At 47.7% G+C, this 12,691-nt stretch overlaps 1 protein-coding gene across 5 annotated transcripts in view; it reads left to right on the plus strand.

Moving 5' to 3' along the window:
* tsc1b (TSC complex subunit 1b) overlaps window positions 1-7,320 on the plus strand; it is a 55,774-nt gene extending 48,454 nt beyond the window's left edge. For 4 of the 5 annotated variants that reach the window (XM_078226184.1, XM_078226185.1, XM_078226187.1 and 1 more), the window contains 4 exons: window positions 859-981; window positions 4,590-4,783; window positions 5,034-5,192; window positions 5,929-7,314. In XM_078226184.1, coding sequence (XP_078082310.1) covers window positions 859-981; window positions 4,590-4,783; window positions 5,034-5,192; window positions 5,929-6,394 — 942 coding nt within the window. In that variant the 3' untranslated portion in view covers window positions 6,395-7,314. Of the gene's footprint in view, window positions 1-858; window positions 982-4,589; window positions 4,784-5,033; window positions 5,193-5,928 lie in introns of all 5 variants that reach the window. The other variant, XM_078226186.1, reaches the window with a different exon arrangement.
* Window positions 7,321-12,691: the final 5,371 nt, after the last annotated feature.

Raw genomic sequence — 12,691 nt, forward strand, 5'->3', positions numbered from 1 at the left:
TCAGTATAGAAACATAGAAGATAGGAGCAGGAGGAGGCCATTTGGCCCTTCGAGTCTGCTCCACCATTCATTACGATCATGGCTGATCATCCAACTCAATAGCCTAATCCTGCTTTCTCCCCATAACCTTTGATCCCGTTCGCCCCAAGTGCTATATCCAGCCGCCTCTTGGATACATTCAATGTTTTGGCATCAACTACTTCCTGTGGTAATGAATTCCACAGGCTCACCACTCTTTGGGTGAAGAAATGTGGGCAGCACAGTGGTTAGCACTGCTGCCTCACAGCTCCAGGGACCCGGGTTCGATTCCCGGCTTGGGTCATTGTCTGTGTGGAGTTTGCACATTCTCCCCGTGTCTGCGTGGGTTTCCTCCGGGTGCTCCGGTTTCCTCCCACACTCCAAAGATGTGCGGGTTAGGTTGATTGGACATGCTAAATTAACCCTTCGTGTCCCGGGATGTGATAGGTTAGAGAGATTAGCAGGGTAGCTAAGCGGGGAGAGGACATGGGTGGGATTGGTGTCGGTGCAGATTTGATGGGCTGAATGGCCTCCTGCACTGTAGGGATTCTATGTTCCAAATGTCTCCTCACTTCCGTCCTAAATGATCTACCCTGAATCCTCAGACTGTGACCCCTGGTTCTGGATTCCCCCACCATTGGGAACATCCTCCCTGCATCGACCCTGTCTAGTCCTGTTAGAATTTTATAAGTCTCTATGAGATCCCCCCTTCATTTATCTGGACTCCAGCGAAAACAATCCTAACCTAGTCAATCTCTCCTCATACATCAGCCCCGCCATCCCCGGAATCAGCCTCGGTTTGCTAGTGGAAGGCTAATTCTCTTGTTGAATTATTCCTAGTTCACCAGCACACAGTCCGTGCAGCAGCAGATGGAATGGCTGAACAAGCAGCTGCTGCTCCTGAGTGAAGTCAATGGACTACATATGGAGAAGCTGCTGCATTCACAGATGGGCTCAGCCAAGGTGAGGTTTTGATTTGATTTATTGTTGTCACATGTATTAACGTACAGTGAAAAGTATTGTTTCTTGCGCGCTATACAGACACAGCATACCGTTCATGGAGAAGGAAGCGAGAGAGTGCAGAATGTAGTGTTACAGTCATAGCTAGGGTGTAGAGAAAGATCAACTTAATGCAAGGTAGGTCCATTCAAAAGTCTGACGGCAGCAGGGAAGAAGCTGTTCTTGAGTCGGTTGGTATGTGACCTCAGACTTGTGCATCTTTTTCCCGATCGAAGATGGTGGAAGAGAATGTCCGGGGTGCGTGGGGTCCTTAATTATGCTGGCTGCTTTGCCGAGGCAGCGGGAAGTGTAGACAGAGTCAATGGATGGGAGGCTGGTTTGCGTGATAGATTGGGCTACATTCACGAGCTTTTGTAGTTCCTTGCGGCCTTGGGCAGAGCAGGAGCCCATACCAAGCTGTGATACAACCAGAAAGAATGCTTTCTATGGAGCATCTGTAAAAGTTGGTGAGAGTCGTAGCTGACATGCCAAATTTCCTTAGTCTTCTGAGAAAGTAGAGGCATTGGTGGGCTTCCTTAACTATTGTGTTGGCATGGGTGGACCAGGACAGGTGGTTGGTGATCTGGACACCTAAAAACTTGAAGCTCTCAACCCTTTCTACTTCATCACCATTGATGTAAGCAGGCATGTTCTCCTTTACGCTTCCTGAAGTTGATGACAATCTCCTTTGTTTTGTTGACATTGAGGGAGAGATTATTGTTGCCACACCAGATTCTCTATCTCATTCCTGTACTCTTGTCTCGTCATTGTTTGAGATCTGACCCACTATGGTGGTGTCGTCAGCAAACTTGAATTGGAGGGGAATTTGGCCGCACAGTCATAGGTGTATAAGGAGTATAGTAGGGGGCTGAGAACACAGCCTTGTGGGGCACCAGTGTTGAGGATGATCGTGGAGGAGGTGTTGCCTATCCTTACTGATTGTGGTCCGTGAGTTAGGAAGTCCAGGTTATTGCCAGAACGTGTTTGTGTTCTCCACGCTTTGCGAACTCTGATATTTAGCTGTTCTGTTTGAAACTGGGGATATTGGTCAAATAACAGTACTTGGGATCCTTTCTAAATTTCAAGCTCATGACAACTTAGTGGCAGTTGGTGGCTTTATGATTGTTCAGAGGCCCAGACTAATGCTTTGGGGACAAGGGTGCAAATCCCACCACAGCAGCTGGTGAAATGTAACATTTAATGAATAATCTGCAGTTGTAATACCAGTCTCGGGAATGATGACCATGAAACCATTGTCGACTGTTGTAAAAGCCCATCTGTTTCACTAACACCTGTTTGGATAGGAAACCTGTCATCCTTACCCAGCCTGGCCTACATGTGATCCCAGAGCCGCAGCAATGTAGTTGACTCTTAACTGCCCCTCTGAAATGGTGTGGCAAACCATTCCGCTCAAGGGCAATTAGTGGGTGGCACAGTGGTTAGCACTGCTGCCTCACAGCGCCAGAGACCCGGGTTCGATTCCTGGCTTGGGTCACTGCCTGTGCGGAGTCTGCACGTTCTCCCTGTGTCTGCGTGGGTTTCCTGCCACAGCCCAAAGATATGCGGGTTAGGGTGCATTGGCCATGCTAAATTGCCTCTTAGTGTTCCGGGATGCGTAGGTTAGAGGGATTGGCAGGATAAATTTATGGGGTTATGGGGATGGGGCCTGGGTGGGATTGTTGTTGGTGCAGACTCGATGGACCAAATGGCCACCTTCTGCACTGTAGGGATTCTATGATTCCATGATGGGCAGAAAATGTAAACCTTGCCCTTGTGACGCCCAGACCCCATGAAAGAATTAAAAAAACCAAGATTTGACAATTCAATCCATTCTAACATCATGCACGGGGATTCCAGACCTCGGGTAGGATGGGTAAGGGATGAAAATGCCTTATTTCAAATTCCTCAATGTCTCCCCACTTCTCTTACAACCTTAACCCTCTGAGATCTCCCTATTCCTCCAGTTCTGACCTTTTGCACACAGCCGATGTCCTTTGCCCCACCATTGGTGGCTGTCCCTTCAGCTATCTGAGCCGTAAGCTCTGGAATTCCCTCCCTAAACCTCTCCACCTCCATCTCCTCCTTTAAGACACTCCATAACACTTACCTCTTTGACCTGTGTACTGTTTAACTTGGCGTTTAATTTTGTTTGATTGTGCTGCTGTGAAGTACTTTGGGGCTCTTTTCCACATTAATGGTGCCACAAAAATGCAAAGTTGTTAATTGGACTAAGGCACAATAAACTTAATCCAATTCCTGTTTTAAGGCCATCCCATCTTATTGTTGCATACTTACAGCTCAAAAATGGGCCATTGAGCATCACAGGTCCCAGCTAGAGCTTGTTCCACATGAGACTCCTCCCTTTACCTTAACCTTTCTTTCATGAGGCATGGACATCACTGGCTAGTATTGCTATTTATTGCTCATTCCTAATTGCCCCTGAAAAGCTGATCATCAGCCACATTCTCAAACCACTACAGTCTGTTGTGGTGTAACCCCAACCAACACTGCTGTTAGGAAAGGAGTTCCAGGATTTTGACCCAGCGACAGTGAAGGAATGGCAACATAGTTCCAAGTCAGGATGGCGTGGGTCTTGAAGGGGAACTTGCAGTTGTTGGTGTTCCTATACGTCTGCTGCCCTTGATCTTTTAGGTGGTAGAAGTTGCGGGTTTGGAAGATGCTATCGCAGTTGGTGAGTTGCTGCCCCAGATCATGAGTGGCACAGATAAGGTGAACAGCTGAGCTTTTTTCCCCAGGGTAGGGGAGTCTGAAACTCGAAGGCGTAGGTTTAAGGTGAGAGGGGAAAGATTTAAAAAGGACCTGAGGGGCAGCTTTTGCACACAGAGGGTGGTGCGTGTATGGAATGAGCTGCCAGAGGAGGTGGTAGAGGTGGGTACAATTACAACATTTTGGACAGGTACATGGATGGGAAAGGTTCAGAGAGATATGGGACAAATGCAGGCAAATGGGACTAGTTCAGTTCAGGAAACCTGGTCGGCCTGGATGAGTTGGGCTGAAGGACCTGTTTCCATGCTGTATATCTCTGACTCTATCTTGTAGGTGGTGCACACACTACTTTCACTGTGCATCGGTGGTGGAGGGAGTGAATGTTGAAGGGGGTGGGGTGGTGTGCCCATCAAACGGGCTGTTTTTCTTGGATGGCGTCGAGCTTCTTGAGTCTTGTTGGAGTTGCACCCATCCAGGCAAGTGGAGAGTATTCCATCACAACCCTGACCTCATTCACACATAATGGAAGGGCATATGTTATCTTGTCACACTGTAACTAGACTTTCTTTCCAGTGCTTTTGCTGCACTGCCTCCATCGAGAGGAGGGTTTAAGTACAAAGTGACAGGTTTACCTGGGCTGATTCCATTCTAAACATACAGGGTGGGGCTATCAGATGAGATATTAAACTGTTCAGGTGGGTACAAAAATATCGGATACCAATTTATATATTGCTCGGACTCATTTTTCAGTAAATGTAAACATCGTCATTCACCTAGAAAGTTTGACGTGTGTCTGTAAAGGATCTTTTTTTAAATCCACCTTCTCCCCGTGACATTCCATTCAGGCAGCAGAGACAGAGATGTTGCAGCTTTCGTTAGTCCGAGAGCGAGAGAAGATGAAACACCGCATTCAGCAGCAAGTCCAGAGGACAGAGGCGTCGCAGCGCCGAATAACAGAACTGGAAAGCCAGCTGACTAAAAAGGAACATCTTTTCCTCGAGCAAAAGAAATATCTGGAGAATGTCAAAAACCTGGCTAGGTATTGAGTGAACGTGGGGGGGAGGGGGGAACCGAGCTCGGCGAAGGGTGGGGGCCGGGCTCAGAGCTTGGTGAGGGGAGGGGGGGGGGTGGCGAGCTCGGCGAGGGCAGGGGGGCGGGCTTGGAGCTCGACGAGGGGTGGGCCGGGCTCGGCGAGGGTTTGCGATTTCTCTGTGGATGGGCTTTAGTTTGAGGAGAGACGTGTGGTGCTTGGCTGTAACTGAACATTGCGGAATCTGTTTTTTCCCCAGTGGGGAGCTGCAGGCAGCAGAAAGCCGCTATGAAGCCCAGAAACGGATAACGCAAACACTTCAGTGTGAAATCCTGGAACTCTACAGTAAGCTGGAGCGGGCGGAACCTCCAGAGAAACCAGTGGCTGCGCAGGAAACACCTCAGTCTGCAGAGGATAAGTAAGGAGAGATGTTTTTCTTGTTGATGTTGGCTGGGTGTAACTCTTGGGTGATGCAATGAGTTGGCATGCTGCCCTAACACCCGACAATTTGGATTCCTCAAGCAGCTCTGGTTGACTCTGCTCTCTGCCAGCTGTAAGGATTCCAACTGAAATGCCCCAGACAGTTAAAATACTGGCAAAACATTGTGTGGCACAGTGGTTAGCACTGCTGCCTCACAGCACCAAGGACCCAGGTACAATTCGTGGCTTCAGGTCACTGTCTGTGTGGAGTCTGCACGTTCTCCCCGTGTCTGCATGGGTTTCCTCCGGGTGCTCCGGTTTCCTCCCACAGTCCAAAGATGTGCGGGTTAGGTTGTCCGGCCACGTTAAATTGCCCCTTAGTGTCAAGGGGATTAGCAGGGTAAATACGTGGGGTTACGGGGATAGGGCCTGGGTGGGATTGTGGTCGGTGCAGACTCAATGGGCCAAATGGCCTCCTCCTGCACCGTAGGGATTCTTTGATTCTATGAAAAGGGAATAGAAAGTTCTGCTGATGGGACTAGATAAAGCAGGATGAGAAAATGCTCATTGAACGTATAAACTTTAGCGTAGACTAGATGGGCTGAATGGCCTGTTTCTGTGCTGTAATTTTTAACATCACAATATTTCAGCTGGATCAAAATATTTATCCAGTCTGGGATTTTTTAATTGAAGAATATTTGCTTCTCTAATCTCTCTCTCTCGTTTACGAATAGGTCTGAAAGCATCGGTGCCGTGTGCGACTCATTCGATAAGACCCCAGATACAGAGAGCAAAAGCAGACAAGCCAAGCCTCCGGTGGCCCCCGGCACCTTGACCGAGCAGCCTCCCAATAGAAAGCCACAAGCAGCGCCGACGGCCACCGAGGTGGTGGGTCAGGGCCAAGGTGCCTCGAGCCCAAACCTCCTGGAGCAGCCCACCGCCCCAGTCACAGTCGGCTCCTACCCCAGCTCCAAGAGCCTGCTGGGGATGCGTGCCCGCGAGCTGTTCAGGAACAAGAGCGAAAGCCAGTGCGACAACGAGCGGCCCAAGATGGACAGCCTCTTTGAATCGCTTAAGACGGAGTGCAGCGTGGAACTGGGCAGCTCTCTGGGCCCCTTGAAGCTGCCGGTGCCCTGCCCCGAAAGCGTCAGGCAGCTCAGCATAATGGACTATGACGGAATGCATCATGACCAGAATTAATTGGGGGAGTGGGGTGGGGAAGGAAAGAAACATAGTATTATCCTGAGCAGTCGATGCCTGCTTTGCTTTGTAAGCATGTCGTAAGTTTATAACAAGGTACAATCCAGTTAAGGGCCGTGTACTCCCTTCAGTGGAATGTTCGTATATTTAAGGAAAAAAAAAGCAAAAAAAAAAACTTGACATCAAATCCCTGTGTAACTGTGAACAAATAAGTTGTCTTTCATGTTTTGCACTACATTATGTTGTACGTATGGTATGTTTGTAGATGATGGCCACCCAGGTATGACGGAACATCTGATTGGAATCTTTTATACTCCCTCCCCTTTGAATGCTTGCTGCTGACCCAATCGGACTGCTCCTCTTCAGTTGGGATGGAAGCGTGACCTTGGAAGACGCTCATCGTACAAGCGGACAAACTCTCTTGCGGTGTTCAAAAAAAGAAAAAGATTTTAAAAAAGGCTGGACCAACACGCCGCAGGATCTTTGTATCAGACTGTGTACTCTAAATAATGAAACAGTGCTGTGATTTAAAAAAAACCCTTACCCCAACGTCTGCGGTCGCCGTCTTCCACCCCCCCCCCCCTCCCCTCCCCCAAAGCTGTGATGATTTTGGACTCTTGACCTCACTCGCCAATTTAAATCAAGCCAGAGACTGGAGGCAGAACTGCTTGTGAATTTGAGCGAGAGAGACTCTGACTCGCCATTTTGAAGTGTGGTGGTGGTGTTCAGTGGTATCTTGCCAAATGTTTTTTTGAGGGGGGGGGGGGGGGGGGGGGTGGCCACTGGTGGTGGGGGGGGGAGGGTTTGTCTGCCTGCTCAGACACAGTATTTTTTGGAGGGGGGGTGGGGAAGGGGTTCGAACTCGAGTTGGCGATGAATATTGCGCAGTAATTTAATAAAGGGCTACCCTCCACACTTGCAATTCTCTCTTTGTTTGAATTTATTGGCTGTTGTCATCGCGTTTCTCTTGCACCCAGTGTGAAAAGTGTTTCTGCAGGTTAGTCATAAAGGTTTACAGAATGGAATCGGGGCCCTTTGGCCCAACTTGTCCATACTGCCCTTTTTTTTTTTAAGCCACTAAGCTAGTCCCAATTGCCTGCGTTTGGCCCATATCTCCCTCCTACCCAGCTGACCCATGTAACGGTCTAAATGCTTTTTAAAAGACAAAATTGTACCCGCCTCTACTACTACCTCTGACAGCTTGTTCCAGACACTCACCACCTGTGTGGGGAAAAAATTGCTCCTCTGGACCCTTTTGTATCTCTCCCCTCTCACCTTAAACCTATGCCCTCTAGTTTTAGACTCCCCTGCCTTTGGGAAAAGATGTTGACTATCTAGCTGATCTATGCCCCTCATTATTTTATAGACCTCTATAAGATCACCCCCAAGTCTCCTATGCTCCAGAGGAAAACGTCCCAGTCCATCCAGCCTCCCTTTATAACTCAAACCATCAAGACCCGGTGGCATCCTAGTAAATCTTTTCTGTACTCTTTCTAGTTTAATAATATCAAAGAACAAAACAATACAGCACAGAAACAGGCCCTTCGGCCCTCCAAGCCCGTGCCGCTCCCTGGTCCAAACTAGACCATTCTTTTGTATCCCCCCATTCTCACTCCGTTCATATGGCTATCTAGATAAGTCTTAAACGTTCCCAGTGTGTCCGCCTCCACCACCTTGCCTGGCAGCGCATTCCAGGCCCCCACCACCCTCTGTAAAATATGTCCTTCTGATATCTGTGTTAAACCTCCCCCCCACCCCCCCCTTCACCTTGAACCTATGACCCCTCGTGAACGTCACCACTGACCTGGGGAAAAGCTTCCCACCGTTCACCCTATCTATGCCTTTCATAATTTTATACACCTCTATTAAGTCTCCCCCTCATCCTCTGTCTTTCCAGGGAGAACAACCCCAGTTTACCCAATCTCTCATAACTAAGCCCCTCCATACCAGGCAACATCCTGGTAAACCTCCTCTGTACTCTCCAAATCCTCCACGTCCTTCTGGTAGTGTGGTAACCAGAACTGGACGCAGTATTCCAAATGCGGCCGAACCAACGTTCTATACATCTGCAACATCAGACTCCAGCTTTTATACTCTATGCCCCGTCCTATAAAGGCAAGCATGCCATATGCCTTCTTCACCACCTTCTCCACCTGTGACGTCACCTTCAAGGATCTGTGGACTTGCACACCCAGGTCCCTCTGCGTATCTACACCCTTTATGGTTCTGCCATTTATCGTATAGCTCCTCCCTACATTATTTCTACCAAAATGCATCACTTCGCATTTATCAGGATTGAACTCCATCTGCCATTTCTTTGCCCAAATTTCCAGCCTATCTATATCCTTCTGTAGCTTCTGACAATGCTCCTCTCTATCTGCAAGTCCTGCCAATTTTGTGTCGTCTGCAAACTTACTGATCACCCCAGTTACACCTTCTTCCAGATCGTTTATATAAATCACAAACAGCAGAGGTCCCAATACAGAGCCCTGCGGCACACCACTAGTCACAGGCCTCCAGCCGGGAAAAGACCCACTACCACCCTCTGTCTTCTGTGACCAAGCCAGTTCTCCACCCATCTAGCCACCTCCCCCTTTATCCCATGAGATCCAACTTTTTTCACCAGCCTACCATGAGGGACTTTGTCAAACGCTTTACTAAAGTCCATATAGACAACATCCACGGCACTTCCCTCGTCAACCATTCAATATCCTTCCAATAATGGGGTGACCAGAACAGTACACAATATTCCAAGTGTGGCCTTACTAATGTCTTGTGCAACTTCAATAAGATGTCCCAACTCCTGTATTCAATATTCTGACCAATGAAATCAAGCATGCTGAATGCCTTCTTCACCAGCCTGCCTGTGACTCTACTTTCAAGGAGCTATGAACCTGTACCCCTAGATCTCTTTGTTCTTTAACTCTCCCCAATGCCCTACCATTAATTAAGTCCTGTCCTGGTTCGATCTACCAAAATGAATTGCCTTGCATTAAACTCATCTGCCATTCATCAGCCTACTGGTCCAATTGATCAAGATCCTGTTGCAATCCTAGATAACCTTCACTGTCTGCTATGCCACAAATCTTGGTACCATCTGCAAACTTACTAACCATTACCTCCTAAATTAGGTTAGCCTACACTTTCCTGATCTGGAAGGTGAGCACAGTGATCTGAGAGCATAGGTTGCAGGGTGATGTCCTGTACCAAGTGAGGTGCAAATAGAAATTGACACGGTTATCACCTCCCATCCTTGGTGTCTCCAAATAATGTACAGATGAGTGCTCGCGTGGCTAAAATTATGGATCAAGTTTATTAAATGAAGATAAAGCAAGCTGCAGATTTCACTGGTAATTTGCATTATCTGTTTCAAATGAATGAATAAGCAGTTGAACTGTGTACTATTCTGGAATTTATTCTTTTACAGGATTTAAACACTGGCTAAACTGGCATTTATCGCCCAACCCTAATTGCCCTTGCAAAGATGACAGTTAGTCACTGCCTTGAATCTCTGCAGTCCAAATGCTGCAAAGACTATGGACTCTGACAATATTCCAGCAATATTCTGCCAAGCTGTTCCAATACAGCAACAACACTGCCAACTACCTGGCACAACGCATGCTATACACAAAAAGCAAAACAGATCCAACCTGCCCAATTACAGTCTCTCCAGCCTTCTCTCAATCATCAGTATTCATCAACAGTGCAATCAAGCAGCACTGACTCAGCAATAACCTGCTCACGGACGCTCAGTCTGGGTTCTGCCAGGGTCACTTCATTCCTGACCTCATTACAGCCTTGGTTCAAATATGAACAAAAGAGCTGGACTCCAGAGGTGAGGTGAAAGTGACTGCCCTTGACATCAAGGCCACATTTGACCAAGTGTAGGATCAAGGAGCCTTAGTAAACCTGAAATTCAATGGGAATCAGGTGGCAAACTCTCCCACTGGTTGGAGATGCACCTGGCACAAAGGAAGGTGATGGTTGGAGGTCACTCATTTCAGTTTCAGCACTGTGGGTATATCTACACCGCATGGACTGCAGTGGTTTAAAAAGACTGCATTTGGACAATAAATGTTAAGCTAGCCATCCGTGCCTACCTACCATGAATGTTTTTTAAATGGTGTAGGTACATCCACAGTGCTTTTGGAAGGAAGTTTCAGGGTTTTGACCCAGCGACAGTGAAGGAATGGTATTGTAGTACATAGTTGCAATGATGTGTGACTTGGAAGGGAACTTTCAGGTGGTGGTGTTCCCTATCACAGTTTGTAATGTCGAACGAGCCTTGGTGAGTTCCTGTGGTGCATCTTGTAGATGGAACGCACTGCTGCAACTGTGCATTCATGGTGAATGGAGTGAACATTTCAAGGTGGTGGGTGGAGTGCCAATCAAGTGAGGTGCTTTATCCTGGATGGTGTTGAGCTTCAGTATTATTAGAGCTGCATGCATTCAGTGAAGTGGTGAGTATTCCATCACACTCCTGACTTGAGCCTTGTAGATGGTGGACAAGTTTTGGGGAGTCAGGAGGTGAATTACTTGCCGCAGGATTCCCAACCTCTGACCTGCTCTGGTAGCCACTGTATTGATATGGCTGGGTCCAGTTCAGTTTCTGGTTAATGGTAACCTCCAGGATGTTAATAATGGAGGATTCAGCAGTGGTAATGCCAACAGACAGCATAGTAGCACAGGGGTTAGCACTGCTGCCTCACAGCGTCAGGAACACAGGTTCGATTCCCGGTTAGGGTCACTCTGTGGTGTTTGCACATTCTCCTCGTGTCTGCGTGGGTTTCCTCTGAGTGTTCTGGTTTCCTCCCACAGTCCAAAGACATGCTGGTTAGGCGCATTGACCGTGCTAAATTCTCACTCTGTGTACCTGAACAGGTGCCAGAGTCTGGCAACTAAGGAATTTTCACAGTAACTTCATTGCAGTGTTAATGTAAGCCGACTTGTGACACGAAATAAATAAACTTTAAAAAAAAAATTGAATGTCAAGGGGAGAAGGTTGGATTCTCTCTTGTTGGGAGTTGGTCATTACTGAGCACCTGCACGGTGCAAATGCTGCCGGTCAGAGGCAGTCAAGCCAGTGTGGTGTCCCTCAGCTGGACTTTATGAAATGTAATAATGAATACTGAATCCAACCTGTGATTAAATGTTTTGCTTTTCCACATTCATGTACGTGCAGTTGTGAAAAACACTGCTGAGTGAGGAAAGAGTGAATAACATTGATACAAATGCTGAATGAATTCCAAATGTCCCAGCAGAGACACCCTGAATAGAGTAGGCCTTAAGCACGCAGGCAAGATGTGCAGAAGTTTAGAAAACTTGATCAAGGAAGTGAGAGAGACTGTAGCTGAGTTTAACTTTTTAAAATTCATTCATGAGACATGGCCGTTGCTGGCTGGCCAGCATTTATTGCCCATCCCTAGTTACTCTTGGAGGGCAGTTGAGAGTCAACCACATTGCTGTGGCTCTGGAGTCACGTGTAGACCAAACCAGGTAAGGATGGCAAATTTCCTTCCTTAAAGGACATTAGTGAACCAGATGGGTTTTTCCAACAATCGATAATGGTTTTGTGGTCATCAGTAGATTCTTAATTCCGTGGTGGGATTCGAACCCGGGTCCCCAGAACATTAGCTGAGTTTAGGAGAAGGAAAAGGGATAGGGATTGACAAGTTCATGGAATCATATAATCCCTACAGTGCAGAAGAGGCCCTTTGGCCCATCAAGTCTACAGTGCCCCTCCAAAAGAGCACCCTAACTAGGCCCAATCCCCCACCCTAACCTCATAACCCCATGCATTGATCATGGCCAATCCACATAACTCACACATCTTTGGACTGTGAGAGGAAACTGGAGCACCTGGAGGAAACCCATGCAGACATGGGGAGAACATGCAAACTCCATGCAGACAGTGACCCAAGGCTGGAATTGAAACCAGGTCCATGGAGCTGTGAGGCATCAATGCTAACCACTGTGCCACCATTTTGCCACTGGACTAGAGACCCAAGGTAATGCTCTGGAGACCTAGGTGTTTGAGGCAGACACGTTAGCTACATTTAATACTTATCTGGATAGACACACGAACAAACAGGGAATAGAGGGATACAGGTGGTTGGTCTAGATAGGACAATGTGATCGGTGCAGGCTTGGTGGGCCAAGGGGCCTGTCCCTGTGCTGTACTATTCTTTTTCTTTGTATCTGTCTACAATAAGTCTATTGGTGACTGTTGATGATCATTGTTAAAAACCCAACTGGGTCACTAATGTGCTTTAGGGAAGGAAATTTGCTGCCCAGTCT

This window comes from Mustelus asterias, chromosome 13 (assembly GCF_964213995.1).
Source record: "Mustelus asterias chromosome 13, sMusAst1.hap1.1, whole genome shotgun sequence".
Taxonomy (NCBI): domain Eukaryota; kingdom Metazoa; phylum Chordata; class Chondrichthyes; order Carcharhiniformes; family Triakidae; genus Mustelus; species Mustelus asterias.